This window comes from Lepidochelys kempii, chromosome 3, assembly GCF_965140285.1.
Source record: "Lepidochelys kempii isolate rLepKem1 chromosome 3, rLepKem1.hap1, whole genome shotgun sequence".
In the NCBI taxonomy this organism is placed as follows: Eukaryota; Metazoa; Chordata; order Testudines; family Cheloniidae; genus Lepidochelys; species Lepidochelys kempii.
The window spans coordinates 81390434-81408057 of NC_136382.1; the positions used below are offsets into that span (position 1 = coordinate 81390434).

A 17624-nucleotide genomic window follows, 5' to 3' on the forward strand; every position below is an offset into this window, starting at 1 on the left:
AAAGTGTGGCTACTGCATGCCTGATCACTCCTAACTCTTTAGGCAACAGGATCATTGAATACATGATCTTACAGATATTATTTCAAGGAAAACCAACCACCATATTCATTGTCTTTTTGATATACTGTAGCAAAAAGAAGTGCAACATGTACGTCATATGACATAATTTATTCTATCAATTCCAGGAGCTATGGAATGAACCCCTCTATAGATAACTGACTCAACCTCACCATGCTGAATGTGCCAGGCTATACCTGTTCTTACATTTCTTAAGAATGAAATGAAGCTATGAATTATTGGCCAATCCTGCAACCCTTAATCACACGAGTGGCCTTTACTTACACAAATCCCATTCACTGAATGCAATAAGACAGCTTATATGAGAAAATGTTGCAGGAGCACGCACTATTTATGCAATAGTCCCATTACCAAACATTCATAATAATTTTGGTTTTGGGTGTCAAATTCATATGAGATATATGAAGGCAGATGAGTTTAAAGCAGGTGTTCAAACATGCCAAATAAGTGTGAGGGTTTCCCTACAACTTTATTTTACACCATCATACAGTACATTTCATATATGTGTGTGTGTGTGTGTGTACATGTTGATTCCAGAACAGTACTTAGGGCAAGTGCAGCCCAGCCCTCTTCCCACCCACTATCACTACCATTGCTCTAGCAGCTCCCAAGTATTCCCAGTGCATTGTGGGCTGGGCCGTAGATTAGAATGTCCATGTCCATTTCCGATTGTGGCATGCTGCCAAAATTTTGATGACAACAAAAGTAGCAGAAGGGAAATGGCAATTTTTAACAGTTTATAGCTCAGCTAAATCTGAAAGGAATTTCATGGGATAAGCAAAAGGCATGTGTCTAGCTTTGGGGGGGCTTTCAGCTTGCTGAATTTCAAAAGTCTGCTGCAAACAAAGTAGGTGTTAGAGCTACGAGCTCCCCCTACAACAAATGAAAGAGCGAGTGTTTCACAGTATGGTGTACCTTACAATGTACCTCAGTACACTGGGTACTCACTATAAAACATATTTTAGATATATGCTAAGGCCTTCTAAGGAGAATAGGTGAAATCCTGACATGGTATGAGAGGTTCAATTCTCTTGCAATTCTGTAGGACAATTTCTGTGTAAAGTCTGGTAATTAGTATTGTAAATGACATGCTGCATGTAAATTTGTCAGAAAATAGATGTAATTGCTAAGCTAACATCTGTGACATATGCACATTACTGGCACTGAATTGGTATTCAGTGGGTGTACAAAATGAGTGCAATTACATGTCAAGGGAACAAAAAGAGGTGTTATATTTTACTTATGCCCTCATGTTGTTTTCTTGCTATTCCTTCCTTCCTTTGGCTTTGCACCTCACCTGAATGCCAAATCAATGTGAGTTACACTTCCTTCCATTCACACCTATTTACTGATCAGCTTACATGAGGTATGTGTGTTCCACCATCCTGTAGGCCACTGCAGAATTTGGTCCTATGTAACTAAAGTCTGGTCTACAATACAAAGTTAGGTCAACATAAGTCACCTTGCGTCAACCTAATTGTGTGTATGTCTACACTCAAAATTGTCTTCTGCTGAAGTAAATATCACCAAAGCCTCCCAGAAAGGCACTAAGCCATGGCTGACCTACTGTGGTCAATACTGTGCAGCATAGATACCATGTGACCTATGTCGATCCTAACAGTCCTCCAGAAGCTGTCCCACAATGCCTGACTCTGACCTCTCTGGTCAAAACTGTGAACTTCACTGCCCAAAGGTTATGGAGACCAGAAGCAACCCACCATTTAAAAAAAAACCCATGTATTTTTGAAATGCGTTTTCCTGATTGCCCAGCCTGGTGAGCACCCTTGGCAGCTCACCTTTGTTGTGTGCAGGTGACCTTTCTGGCTACATGCTCCAGACGTGCTCCTACTCTGAGGTGCTGGGCCTGTGGAGAAAAGAGGCTGTGCTGGCACGAGCAGTCATAGAAATGTGGACATCTACAGTCAGATTGCACAGGAGATGCAGGTGAAGGGGTACGACAGGGATCAGCAACCTCGCTGCATAGAAGCTAAAGAACTGCTTCAGGCATACCGGGAGGCCACCAGTTGATCTGGTGCTGAGCCTCAGCCTCACCAATTTTACAATGAGCTGCATGCCATGCTTGGCAGAGCCCCACCAACCCCACAGAGCACCATGGTACCTCTCAGAACCTGAAACACAGCCCCCTGCCATGAACAGTGGAGAGGAAAAGGAAGATGGCGGTCATGTGATCCTGGGGTCCAGCTATGCCGCAAGCCAGGATCTGTTCAAGACTCCACCACTATCAATTAGTCAATTCTGTCAGCTGAACACAGGTGACCCAGATGCAGGGGAAGGAACCTCGGGTAACTGTGTGAATGCATTTCCCATTGCATTACAATGTTTATATGTACAGATGGCACCTGTCCCCAACGTAGCTGGACACAAGTATAGACTTTTAATTAAGTTCCTTGTACTAGAAAAGGTGGCAGTACAAGACGGGGAGTGTTATCTACTTTTCATTCCCCTGTACAGTTAGGCAGGGGGGCATGTGGCAAGGATGTCCCCTGAATCCTCCTGAGAGATCTCAATGAAACTTCCATGGAGGTGCTCTGCAGTCCTCTCCCAAAGGTTTCTAGGGATGACAGCCTTATAGCTTCCTCCACAGTAGGATACATTCTCAGGCTAGTCCACCATGACTTCAGCAGGAACCATTGCAGGAAAAAGGCTGGCAGCATACGGGCCCAGGTGGCTTGGGGATGCCAGTGGCAGTTGTGCTCTCTGTCTTTTCATTACCCTCAGGAGCAAGATATCAGCTAAAATCAGCACCACGTGTGGAAAATAGTGCCAATGCTCCAAGCCATTACCCTGCACTCATCCATGGAAATAGGGGATGAAATGGTATTGTTTCATGCAAGGAAAAAGTGTTCTGAAATTTAACTTTTGCTTTCCCTTGTGACTGTACAGACAATCGTACCGCAGTGTTTTTTTGTCTGTAGCTGCTGCCATGGAATGCCTGACCATGATAAGGAAGAGAAAGAAGAGGAGACAGCCAGGAGGATATGTTCAGTGAGATCCCTGCAAGCCAGTGCTGCATTGGACCATGAACAGAAGGGCTTGGAGGGTGAACATTGCAGAAGAAGGAAAGAGCAGACAGGAGAAAGGCCCAGAAGTCCCAGCAGGAGAGGGAGATGCACTAGGACATAATGGAGCTTCTCTGGCACCAAACATAGATGCTGGAGACTCTTGTGGATCTACAGGTTCAACAGTCCCAGTGTTGCCTCCCTTTGCAGTCAGTGAATAACTCCCCTTTAGCACCACCCTACACTCCCCAACAGTCCATGTGGCATCAGGGGCCACATCCCTACCATTTCAGGCTGAGGGCCAGTAAGAGGAACCACCATTTCACATATGCTGAGCTGTGAGAGCCCCTCTTGTTGTATGTAGAGCCAGTATGGACATGAATGTTCTTTCCCCTTGTTAAGTTCTGTTCCAGTAATTTATTTCAGAAGTTTTTATTATATTTGTTTGGGGTTTTGCACTGGTTTTGATATGCAATAAAAATCTATTTGGGGGGGGTAAATAATTCATCTTTATTACTTCACAACATATGCAGCAGAGTGCCTAGCACTCGTGAAAGCGCCCACAACTTGTTTTTCTACAGCAAGCACTGCACAATTCCTAACACCCCCAAAACTTAAGGGCCAGATAGAGCGCAGTCCACCACACCACACTACTGACTGTTAAAGTGCTCTTTCAAGGCCTCCCTCAGTCACATAGCTCTGTGTTGAGCTCTTCTAATAGCCCTTGTGTCTGGCTATTTGAACTCAGGAGACAGCCGCTCCTCCTCCATTCCATAGCAAGTTTTCTCTCTTTGCCTCACAGATATTATGCAGGACACAAAAGGCAGCTATAACCCTTGGGATGTTTTTTTTCACCAAGATCCAATCTTGAGTAAACTACGTCAGTGTCCCTTCAATCTACCAAAAATGCATTCACTGGTCATTCTGCACCTGCTGAGCTTGTAGTTGAATCTTTCCTTCCTGTCGAGGAAGCTGGTGTACAGCTTAGCAAGGGGTAGGCTGGGTCCTCCAGGATCACTATTGGCATTTCAACATTGCCAATGATAATCTACAGTGGGCAAGAATGTCCTGCTTGCAGCTTTCTGTATCGTCCTGTGTTCTTAAAGATGCAAATGTCATGCACCTTCCCCAACCAGCCAACACTGACATCAGTGAAGCATGCCTGGTGACCACCAGCATGTGCAAAACCATAGAAAAGTAGCATTTTCTATTGATATATGCTACGGCAGGTGCCAAAATAGGGATATGTATGCCATCTATTGCCCCAATGCAGTTCGGAAACCTCATTGCTGCAACTCCATTCACTGTGTCTGAGAGTCACAGTCCTGCCTAGCATGGCCCTTTCACACCTGCATGACAACAGCCACACACACACGGCACGCAGATTTCCCAATTCCAAAATGGGTTCCCACTGAGCCGTAACAAAACGATGTCACAAACTTCCACAGAGTGATCGCAACTCGCTTCTCCACTGTCAGTGTAGTTCTCACTTTGGTGTCCATGTGCTGGAGGACTGGGGTGAACTCAGCACACAGATCCAAAAATGTGGCCGTTCACAACCAAAAATTTTGTAGACACTGCTCATCAGTCCCAAACCTTCATTATGCTGTGATCCCACCAGTAAGCGCTCATTCTTTGGGCCCAGAAGTGGCACTCCACCATCTGCAGCTGCTCCGTGAATGCCTCCAACCACCCTGAATTGTTTTTTGCTGTGTCCCATAGCAGTCTGTCCTCCACAAAATCGTCATGTTCCCCCATTGTTGCAGCTCTTCCTGCGGCTCTGCAAATACTGGAGGATTGCACATTCTGTGTTTGCAATGTTCATGACAATAGTGCGGAGCTTTACACACTCCATGCTTCTGTCAGAGATGGCAGGCAGTGAGAAGTGCTGCTTGGTTTTGTGGGATTTTTAAAAATTGTGCCGAAATTACGGGATATGGATAGCATTGAGAAAGTTGCATGATGATAACTTGATCCCCTTGCTCTCAGTCACCCCTGTGTGACTTTCTGCCCCAGCATGCATTGCCAAAGCTTCCCAAAAGACAGCGTGCCAGATGATGTGCATTGCACACTGATCCCTACCCATAGTGCACAGCACTGTGCCTCAACATAAGACTCCTGGTGAGTACGTGTAGCCCTGACACAAGAAGCCAAGTATGCATGAGCATAAGCACTATACTAACTGTGGCAGCTTTATGTTGACATAACTTTCATCAACCAAAGTTTGTAATGTAGACATGGCCTTAAACAGCCTAACATCCTGCCTACAGTTCTGCTAAGATTCCCAGAAAAACCTAGTCCAGCATGTGCCGCACATGTCGTGTTAGAACCATGACCTAACACATCAATTAGCATGACTACAGAGATGCATTTACAGCACTGGGCCTGATTCAAACTCACCGAGGTTTTTCACTGATCTAATGCCCATGACTTGGAGTGGAGTTACTTCTGATTGACAATGGTGTAAGCAAGAACAAAAACAGACCCTCTGTGTTTTCTACCCATTAGAAACATGGTTTAGTTTTTGTTCCCCAGTCACAATGTTGTACATCTGAAATACATACTGGTGGGACACACACAAAATCCCACAAAACAACAAGAGCAGCCACAAAACCACAAAAGACTCCCACCACAACAGTCTGTGGATTTTTAAAGTGCTTAGAGCTTGTCTACACTTGAAAGTTAATTTGGATTAAGGTAGGGTGTGTTTTTAAAGCACGAGGCAATTCCTGGATAACTCCATGTGTAGAGAAGCCATTAGTCTTAGTTTTCAAATACATACATGCCTAAAGTCAGGCATCTCATTAAAACTTGCCTGATTTTTAGATGTGCTGCATACCTGCAACTCCCACTTACTTAAAAGACAGTTATGGCTATTGTAGGCACCTCTGAAAAATCACTGTGTCTAGATGCCTAAATATGGATTGAGATGCCTAACTTTAGGCACCTCTTTTTGAAAAATTCCATCTTAGGGCTTGTCTTCACTACCGGGGTAAGTCGACCTAAGTTACACTACTCCAGCTATGTGGATAACATAGCTGGAGTCAACGTAGCTTAGGTCGATTTACCCTGGTGTCTTCACTTTGCTACATCGACAGGAGATGCTTTCCAGTCCACTTCTTTTACTCTTCTCGGGGAGCTGGAGTACCAGGGTCGAACGGCGAGCGCTCTGTTGTTGATTTAGCATGTCTTCATTAGACCCGCTAAATCGACCCTTGCTACATCAGTTGTAATCAGGTAGTTTTTAAGTGATGTGAAACTTGGGTCTGCAAGACGAATCAGACTCCTGAAGAGGGTACAGTGATCTAGAAAGGTTGAGAGGCACTGACTTAGAGTAGTGTTTAGGCTACTCTCATTCATGGCAGCTTCCACAGGCGTGCCCCACAGTCCAGCATCCCCTGTGGTGATGAGTGCTATGGGCACGTCAGGGGCTGCAGGTGCGGACTCTGTGGCTTATGTCAGGTCCATGTGGTTCTTTGTGGCTCTTTAAGATCTCTCTTTGCCATCAGAAGGGCATGTAAGGGGCTGGGGCAGGAACCAGTTTTGCTTCCCTACCCAGTTACGTTGTATAAATAGTTGGGTGAGTGGGTGCAGTTAATTACTTTAAATGGAAGTTGATAACTTCTTAACCATAGGCTCCTAAGAGCTCCTTGTGGAAATGAGCTACTTTCTCCTCAGGTCCAGTTAAGATTTAGTTGCAGGAGGATGTAAGATTCAAACACAGGAGGAATTGTTCATTAAGCACTTGGAAATCCTGCCGCACTTTCTAATGAAAAAAGTCATTTATTTTTCTGTAGCAGAACAATGTCCCAGTTTAGAACCTATAATGTTGAATGCTAGGGAAGGATTATGTTTAGATTAATGTGTGTGACATAGGCATTATTCTGTGTTCCCTGCGCGATGTCAGTAGCTGTGTCTGTCTACTGGCAATGTGTATGCACAAAATATTTTAAAATTTCTCTTTTTAAAAATAGTAAATAAGTCAATGTGTACTTTCTACCCAGTTAAATTAATTCATTGTTAGGTAACAGATATTTTTGTATGTTTAATTTTCATATTTTGGTGCACACTACTTACCTCTTAGATCAGAGAATGTTTGTTTTTATAAAACAAACAAACAATATATATTATGGTACACTGGTTCATTCTGATAGAGTATTTTCTGTACAAAATGGGTTAGTAAAATATTTCTGTGCTGAGGTCTTGCATGCTAAATTTAAGAAAGTTTTTTAGAAACTGGTTACCAAAATCCTTTCTGAAAAACTATTGTTAATTCTGCAATTCCACTTACAGCTTTATGTTAGATATTTTAAATGGAGCCACTTTAATTTAAGGTCATAATTGCTTGCCAGTGTCAAATATCAAAGCTCACAGGGAACATCATTCTGTTTTTTGTATATATTTTTCAAAATGTAAGTGGGTTGGCTCCTAACTTTAGGATTTATCTGAATTCATAGTTCAATGTTTCACACCTGAAACGTATAATTTATGTGACTCTTTTCAACATGGTGTATTTAAATGGTTACTGAATTTGAAATGGCTCTATCATCTAGTAAGAACTGAGTCTATTTTTAAAATACGCATTTTCATTTTGTGCTGTGTTAGTGCTGTGGACAGATACACATTTTACTTTTTAAAATCTGACATGTAAATATTGTATTCTTGTATCGAGATTGAACATCGTAAAATTGTTTCTCAGAAGTTCTTAACTCCCGCTAGAGAGAAAACAACTGTGTTCATGCACTGTTTAATTTTTACAAATTGAAGTAAAGCCAAAGCATTTTTCCTTCAGGAGACATATTCCTTACCTATTTTTTATGTGATTGCTTGAAAATAATTTCCCTTCCTGTCTGCAAACTAGACTGAGTGAACAGTGTAGATAAGATTCCATGGAAAGGAAAGAAATTGTCAGAGAAATTTTTTTCAAGAGCTAATGTCTGTGTGGTCCTCTCCATTTTTAGAAGAATAATAAAATGGCTGAATTCTATATGGGTCTGTGCGGTTTAACCACCATCTTACGTTTATTGTTCTGGTTGCTTCTTATCAGGAAAACAAAATCTTTTAGTAAACCATAGTAGCTCATTCTAAACCAATTATTTTCCCACCAAACTTAAGTTCATCGTATCACCAAATGCCTAATTTATCAGACAAATGGTCTGCCTGGTTTGTTAGCTCCTTTGTTGGAAAAAAAAATCATCAGCAAAAGAATATAACCTATTGATATTACTTCTAAAATACACTAGGGAGAATAGATTGAGTTAGAACTAACCACATGAAACTATTCAGTCGGATGAGTTTACAATTAGGCATTTCATTTTTTGTAATGAGCACATACATCAACAATAATCCATGCTATGTTACTGGAAACCATGCAGAAAGTGTCTTCATGACAGCATGTTGGGGTTATCTAAATGTGGGGAAAAGGCAGTCTTAGGAGAAGAGAGAGGCTTTTAAACAGCCTCTACAAAAATTTAACCTCTTAGATCTTACTTGTTATCCTTGTGATATAGGATTTTTTATTTTGGAGGGGGAGGGGATATATAGGTGAGCAGATCAGCTTTTCATTCATCTCAAAAACAGTGAAGCTGTGAATTTTCAAACAGAATTTCACTTTAAAAGCCCCACTGCTGCAATTAACTTCCCCAGCATGGACCCCTGTAGGCCCCCACTGCAGCTAACAGGGTCCCTCCTGCATGGGTGGGTACAAGGGGCCAAATTAGCAGATACAGTTGCAGGGTCAGGCCCCTCTGTTTGTAAACATTGGAATTTGATCCTAAGGTACCATCGTCTAAAATTCCAGCTGGGTTAATTTACATAGTTTTTTGATATGTTTTATTAAAACAATAAGAGCATAATTAAAAAATATAAATAAACATTTTAATGGGTAAGTAAATAATATTGGTTTTGTGAGATTCTATCTGCTTTAATCGAAAGGTAAGAAAGCAAAATGACGTATTAAATAAAATCAGTGTGTGAAACAGGCAGAGTAGTTTCTGGAAAAATCTTAAACCTCAGCTGGTCTTTTTCTTTGCTTAGAATGAGCAAGTATTTTTGTGGGTATGTCTCGTGTTTGTTACAGGTCTCACATTAGTTTTTCCCTTCAAGAAAGCCTGGTCATGATGCCCTCCTAATTTACAAACCAATACAATGGGATTGCAAAGAATGCACACCAGTGTAAAGTGTGTCCTGATGAGTTGTGAAGCAGCACTGTGAAATTCTGGACAACTGCATGAATACAATTCCTGTGCCATGAGCAGTACTCATGCCAGTTTTGAACACAAGTGAGCAACACCATTGCTTTGTTTCCTCTGGGATTTCCTGAATTTTAAAATGATGAAGAAAATACCCTCCCTTTAAAAAACAAATAAACCTCCATTTATAAGAATCAGGGTGAAGATATTAAATGGAATGGGTAGCAGGCTGCATAGAATCTACAGCTAACCTGAATTCCTGCCTGCCCTTCCCCCTTCTTTTGCTCTAATTTAAGGTTCCACATGTATGACTCTATGTAGTTTTCTTGACTGTTCACGTAGAACTTGTTTCGTTTGTTTCTGTAGCAGCTGACAAAAAATAACCCCACCCCCCTTCCCATGACAGTTGCTGTCTGTTTTCAAGTTGTGATGATTTTGACCTCATATTCAGCGTCTCTGTCTCTTACTGTTCACAGTATCTGTAAAGACATCAGATATATGCCTGCCTGCCATTTATATTCTTAAGTAATATGAGGAAGAAGTCCTGCTTAAAACAAAAGTAGGTTAAAGTGACTTCCTAGCACTCAGTCAGGTTGACGTTTTTACTGTTGATTTCTTTACAAAAAAATTAACAAATAAAAGTTCTTTGGCATTATAGCCTACAGCGACAGTGGTTAGCCTTTGCATAACGCGAACATCTTAAAGGCTTGTGTTTAGCTGCAGGAAATAAAATGTGATGCTCTCAGCTTTTAGAATGCTTATTGGGAAAGGTTTAATATCCAGTCTTGGGTTATTAGAACCTTTAAATCATCCATAAAAATTATTCTAGATTCCTATGAAAAATGAACTCATAGATTAGCTGACTTTAGACAGACTGAAGCATCTTGTAATGCTGGAGAAGCATTTCTGACTTCAGCTGCTGTATTGCCCTGACTGAAGAGAATGATAAAACAGCATCAGGGGCAGGCAATTTTGTTACAGTTACTCTCATCATATATGTTCTGCGGTTAATTGTTTACATCTGAACCAGGCTCAGCAAGGGAAGGTGTGGGTGTTCCCTTCTTCTCCTGCCCCCCTCCCCCCCAACCATCTTGTTCTTCAGACTAATATCACTGAAGCCTTTAAATACTGAAACAATTATGTTCAGTGTTAATCTTTTTGCTATATCTTGGATAGTTTAACTCCCCTAGCATCAGAATAGGATAATTAGAGAAAACTTCCCTGTGTTTTGCTTGCAAAACTCTCATTTCCTCAAGAATGTTGTGGAGCTAATGACTAAAGAAAACTTTATTTATAAACTTAGGTCTCTTTTAGTCTATGTGTCATGTGTTGTAAAACCTCTAATTTGCACTTGCTGTAAAATAACATGCCATCTTTCAAAGCATTTAAACCACTAGCCCCCGCACTGTATTAGAAACCATTCACTGTTCACAGCGCACCAAAATGCAGTTTTTATTACTGGTTAGTATTTAAAGGAAAGGAATTGGCTAGGGAACATTTAAAAGATGTTAAACACCGCTGCCCGCAGCCCTTCCCTTTCCCCTGCCCTTTAAGTAGATGTAAAAAATCATGTAGTCACCAGTAAGTAATTTAAAGTTTTTTCTGTCAACAGATAACACCATACAGCTACACAATTATTCTCTACTCATCATATATATTGGATTATTGTCCAAATCATATTATAGGTCAGCGTGAAGACGCACACAATTGTGCTGGCCTTCCTTGTTGCTTAGATCACCCAAGCTGTGGCAAACTGTTTGCAAGACAGTGCTGGTGTCACTATAAAACTGTTTCTAAGTATGAACATGAAAACATGAGTTTAAATTAAGCAAAGCTAAATGCTAGAAGTGTTTTTTACTTTGCATTTAAGCTTCTGAAGGCATAGGTAATTTTAAAATGAATTCCAGTCATCAGTTTGGTTACAGTTAATATTGCACCTATTACATTCATATCATTTTCATTCCTATTCATTTAAGGTTTTTCTTCAACTTTGTAAAATTCTCAATTTAACTATGAATTGATGGTGAACTGGTGTTTGGAAGGAGAAGTGTTTCTTAAATTCCTAGGGTGGTGGGTTTTTTATATTTCCTTTCTCAGCTGTAGATTTTAATAGACTTGTTTTCTTGCTGTTGATTTTAAAGTATGTTGAGGATGTTATTAAATGATGCTAGACAGATTTCCTAAGGCTTTCATTTCATGACATTTTTCATTCCGTGTCTCAGAAGCAGTCTTAATCTACCTCCCTTACTCAGCTAACTGTACTGAGGCAGTGTTCCCATTTAGGATAATTGTCATCTCTTTATCTGTATTTCATGTTGCGTTAGGTTTTGAGCATGCAGTCACCTAATAAATTATCAGAGCCTATTAAGACTATGAAGGGCTGTTCCTTTTATAGCAGATCGTTTCCAAGAAACAGAATCAGGAGTTGCTCATACATGGTTTTTGCTGTGCTTTAGACTTTATGTTGACCTAAACATCATGTGATGTATAGTAGTTTGTTTTATTTTAACTTTATTTTAAGATGCTGAGATAAATCACCATGTTTCAGTGGTATTTTTATTTTAGATAATCATTTATTCCAGTGTTATTGGTTTGGATTATGTGTGCATGTTCAAATGTGCACTTGCTTAATTTTCCTTTGTATACGCTTGCCTGTCTATTGTTTTGTATATTTATGTGTACAGTGTGTACACAAGAATATACAAATCCATACATAGATCAGCCTGTGCCTGTGTATCATAATGTATTAGGTTTCATTTCATTGTGGAGTAAGGTAAGAAGATACAGCTGACACATTAGCAATTACAAACAGTTTGGATTTTGAATTCTCAGCTAGAACAAAAGGGTTAATACCACATTTCAATGTGCATGAATGATACCATGTGGTATCATTTGTGTGCTCCGAGGTGGCTGACCATTTCCATTTTGGTGTCAATCCCATGAGAACGAAAGCATTTCAGAATGGGGTGTGAGCTGTCTTGCTGGTAAGAGTGATTGACAAGGAACGAAGAAATAGTCAGAAGAACTGAATAAATACCACCCTCCTGTTTAAGTCCAGGCACACATGAACAGGCACATACACAATTTAATGCAACACTTCAACCAGTAGACTGACTTGCTTGGTGACAAAAACATGGCTGAGAAGCCAAATTACAGTTTAATTATAATAGCTTTTATTAAAACAAGGGCAACAAAAAACGCTACTAGAAATTTAAGTAAACTGGGGGGGGATTAAACTATTTTGAAAGCAGGATGTAATGATAAATATAGATGCAAAAGCTGATTGAGGCCCCTGGAGTGGAAGTGGGGGCCCTGACAGCAGGTTTTTGGTCAATTGGTGAGGCGAAATGGTTCACTGAATTGGATAACACAGTGCATACCATAGTGACTGATTAAATTGATTTGTCCGTGGCTGCAGCCTACTCTATTACTGAGGCCCTTTAACCTATTTTCGAACTCTTTTAAAAGAGAGAGAGAGAAAGGAAGCTTCTGGATGAATGTGATCCTAAAGGAAGGAAGTGAAAATAAGTTAAATTTACAGCTATAAAATTCTCTTCAGAATTAAGGTCAGATATATCATTCCCAAAGTGGATTACAATCCTTACTAACACATAGATAAGAAGTCACAGAATAAATACATATCTTATACTATATAGAAATAAAGCAAGAAAATGCCATTCTTTAATATCAAATTCAAATCATAACACCCCCCCTTATTTTTTAGTATCTTTCTAGAACTTTGGGGGAGGAAGGATAAGGGAAGGGATCATTGCCATTATTTTTCAGTTGTCACTCTTACTGTTTTATCTAGTGGTTCTGGAGAGATCTTATCTGACAAACATAGCTATATACCAGTAAGAGACGTTAATTTGGTCATTTGTTTTGCAATAGCTTCAGTGACTGAGGGAAAGGAAACCAATGTACAATGTTACAATGTACAATGAAAACATTTTTACTAAACATAAGAAATATCTGTCATTTTGGTCTTAGAGAATAGGATGGGTGTGAAGTATCTAACATTTTATTTAACCTTGCTGAAATATTGGGGAAATAAATGCTAGATGACTGTGGTTTGTAAAACCCTGCCTATTTTCTTTTTTTCCTTTCAACTGCAGAGGGTAATTAAGATTGCTGGGTCAGTTTACAATACATGCAAACAGACTCAGTTTGAGAAACAGTTCTTCCATCCTACTGGCCGATTACACAAAAAACAGATGTATACTGAATATTTAAAAATGTTAGCAGTTCATCTGAAGCCACTTAAAGACTCATTTTAGCGGGTTTTTTTTTTTTTTTTTGGTTTCACTTTTAAAAATTGGGCACAGCTGATGTCATTACAACATTCTATGCAAGGATTTGTAAAAAATCATTGGAATTCTATGTATCATTTTACTTATTCAAATTATAAATTGCCCTTGCAAAATTCAGCTTGGCCAAGGCAAGCAATTTTTGGATCATGCTAATGGGTAGGCAAGAGTTGTTAGAGGGAAAGGGTTCCCCCTCCTTGCCTGGAAATATTAATGGCAATTTTTCAAGGCTGGTATAAACTTTATACTATTTTTAGCAATTTTTCTTCCAAAACTGAAATCTATTTCACAAGCTAAGGCAAACATGCACACATCCATGCTTCAGTTTGGGCATGCAAGTAGACGAACACAGCAGTCACAAAGTTAAATATGTTCACAAGTGATTGCAGAGTTCTGGCTACAACTGCAATTTTCCAGTGATCTGCAGTTTTAAATATCTAACCAAGAGTTAGATCGAAAGCCCACTGAAATCCATGGAAAAGTTCGTAGTGACTCCAGTGGGCTTTGAAGCAGGTCTATGTAAGCAGAATTTCCCTTGTTTAACAGGTTTGTAAGTTAAGCATGGAAATCACATCATGTGATTTGGTGTCACTTTCCTCAGCAAAATGGTAAACAATGAATTAAATTTATGCATGTATAAGATGTATAATGCTAATTATAGAAACACAGCAAATATCTATACAAAGGTCAAGATGAATGTAACATGATGGTCCTATTACGTCAAAGAAATTATCTTCACAGACCTGCATTCTGTGCATGATTTAACAGTTCATGCAATTATTTTCTTTTTAGCAAATAGTACAAAAATGTATACTGTGCTCATTTAAAGAAATCATAAATGGAGCCTGTCATATAAATAAGGATCATTCAGTGAGGTATTGCTTGAGGACTGCAGGATTGAGCCCTTAGTTAACAAGATTACCAGTAAAGTATTTACATTCTGGCTGTGTGTTTAATCATTGGCATGACTGTTTTAAAGGTTAAAGCCATGTAATAGTTGAACATTCTGGAGTTTGTCTACTTGTTTTTGGAAGACTTAAATTTAGTTGTGTTGAATTCTGGGTTTCCAAGGAAGAAAACAATAAACCCATTTTACGATGCTCACTGTTATATTTTCAGAACCATGCTGCAACCTCTTAGCAATAGGTATTGCCAATAGCTTCCTCCTGGCCACCATCTCCCTCTTACTATGTCCCAATGATCCAGGCATGGAGAGGACCTTCCACTCAGGCTGCTGGGTCCATGACGCCATTCCCACTCATCCCCTTGCAGCACTGTTGGGATCTGGTGGGTGAGCTGGGGCTGGGGACACATCATTCCCCCTACCTACTAATCCATGCAGATATTACTGAGAAAGGTAACACAGCACAGGATTGTATAACTTTTCCTACAGAACCTCCTCTATGGTGAGAGAACATCCCTTTAAGGGTGGTACAGGGGGCAGCCTGGGGCAGGAGAGTTCACTGAAGTCATGCAACAGTGGGCAGTGGGGAGAACCCCCGGGCTCCAGAACTGCCTCCTATAAACCTCCTGGATCATGGGAGGTTGAATTCCTCTTCTCTGCCCCACAGAGGAAAGAATCAGGGAGGAACTCTTCTTCAAAGGGACCCTTGCAGAGATTTCCTTCCCATTACTTGGTGGGGAAATGATCTAGCTATTATCATCATAACTTCTCCTTTGCTCTGTTGGATTTGACTAATTTGGATGCCATACAGTTTTTAAGGTGGTGTATACCTTTGGAAGGGTTGGGTAAACTGTGAGACTGTTTATCAAAGAACATGAACTTCTTTCTTATCAAATTTCACCATATTATTCAACTTTTAATGGAGGACTCTTTTCTACCTTGTAGCTAATATGGCACAAACAGCACTAATTAGTGAGGATGCACTTGTAGGCAATCATAGCCTGATTTTTTTGCAACCACACCTTCAGTCATTAACCCAAATTAAACACACTAGCACTCAAACAGTTTATTGCTGCAAATATTCAAGTAAAGATATTTAATCTACATTACGTGAGCTACAGACTTTATTGTGGGCACATGTTTGAATATTTGGTGCCCTCTAGTGGACCATTCTAATGTTATCAGCCCAAGCACATTCTCTGAGATTATTTATTGCAGAGAAATACAACTGGTACATTTTGGCAGAGTCCAAACATACATTTTTACAGTTTAATAAACTATAAAGCTTATTTTTGATTCTGGATTTTAACTTTTGTTACCACTGAGGGGTACATAAAGTCATTATTATTCCCTTCATATATTTTTCTAATGTATTTGCACACAGCGTCGGTGACTGTTGGGTCTCACACTAAAAAGCCCTCACAGTTTCACCTCTGGTGTCCCTAGGCCATGTTTTTAAAGCTATTAAATGCATCTTTAGGCACCTAAATACCTTTGAAAATCTGGCCTTAGGACTTGATCTATTACAGTCAGTAGATAGACTCCCATTGACTTCAGTGGGCTTTGAATCAGACTCTAAGTAAGGGCCAGATTCTGTGTGAGTGATACCAAAGTGTTTGTGGTGGAAGATACTCATCAGTATGAATGAAGGTGGCGGAATCTGGCCTAAATGAGGATGAGATTTTCATAGTACCTAAGTGATTGAGGAACACAAGTCCTATTCCCTTTCAGTGGAACTTGTGCTGCTAAATCACTGAGAAACTTCTGAAAAAAATCTCACCTTAAATCCTTACAACCAGAAAATAAATACTATAAAATATTGAGTGGAAACTCCCACTGTTTTACAAATGTGCTGTGTGTCTTCACATGAAATTAAAAATTGTTTACATATCTTAAGATTTGGTTCTTCCTCGTTCTTTCTTTAATGTTTTGAAGAATATTTTTATTGACGTATTTTATAACGGACTTTCTTTTTCGTTTGTAGATGCTACAACTGTGGTGGCCTTGATCATCATGCTAAGGAATGTAGTCTACCTCCACAGCCAAAGAAGTGCCATTACTGTCAGAGCATCATGCACATGGTGGCTAACTGCCCTCATAAAACTGTTTCACAACAGCCCACTAGTTCTCAGGGAAGATATGAAGCAGAACCACAGCCTTCCACTTCTGCTTTCCTGAGAGAAGGGGGAGGGGCTTACGGCCATTCATCTCCATCATATTCTCAGGAGGGAAGGTCAGAGATCTTAGAACGTTCAGGCAGGTCACCACAAGAAGCTTCCTCCAGTAAGTTATCTGCATCACCTGAAGAACAAAGCAGAAAGGGGCCTTCTGTTCAAAAAAGGAAAAAAACTTAGAGCTTTGTCGTAACCTTTCATTTTCTTTACCCTCTTGGAATGTCTACCTCATGCAAGAACAGGGGAAGTAATTTCACTATCAGTAGCTGACCTGAAATTTTAACTACTGTTGAGGAACTGTGAATTTATTTTTTTTAATAGACAGATCACTCCAAGCAAATTACATTTGAGCAGGGTGTCTTGTGTTTTACTGCCTGTGTGGGTGGGTGTGCACGAGTGCATGTGTCTCTATCATGTCTTTCTGTCTGTATGTATACATATCTATAATCACTATCTCTATCTCTGTATATGTATACATACACACACCAGCAGAACATTCTCCATTTCCCAGGATACATCATCCATTGTGAAGCAATAGTCATGGTTCAGAATGTTTTTGGATACTCATTCCTGGCAGCAATCTTGAAACATGCTTTAAAAAACCAGTTAAGATCATGACTGTTACTTTTGTGTGAACCAAAGGATACTTCACCTCTCCAAGCTACCAATGATATGGTACTAAGAATACTAAGACATTCCCCTAACTCTCTATTTTGGGTAGATATTTTGTTCTTGATGCCCAAAGTGTAGCAATGCTGTTTTTTTCTCCACACACCTGTCAAGGGCATGCCTTGATTAAGTATGGCTCTGTTGCCACAATCTTTGTTCAGGAGTAGACTCCAGAAAAGACAATGAATGTGTAGTTTCTGTGCTGAGATCTCAAATGTTATGTTAAATGAATATGGTTTAATTTTAAGTTAGGTGACCATTGTGTGGGGGAGAATGTGTCA

The 17624-nt window shown here is 40.0% G+C and overlaps 1 protein-coding gene across 3 annotated transcripts in view; it reads left to right on the forward strand.

The window, feature by feature from the left end:
• Window positions 1–16854, forward strand: part of LIN28B (lin-28 RNA binding posttranscriptional regulator B) — a 178325-nt gene extending 161471 nt beyond the window's left edge. For all 3 annotated transcript variants that reach the window (XM_073335159.1, XM_073335160.2, XM_073335161.1), the window contains one exon: window positions 16485–16854. In XM_073335159.1, the coding sequence (XP_073191260.1) occupies window positions 16485–16854 (370 nt within the window). The remainder of the gene's footprint in view (window positions 1–16484) is intronic.
• The last annotated feature ends 770 nt before the right edge of the window (window positions 16855–17624 follow it).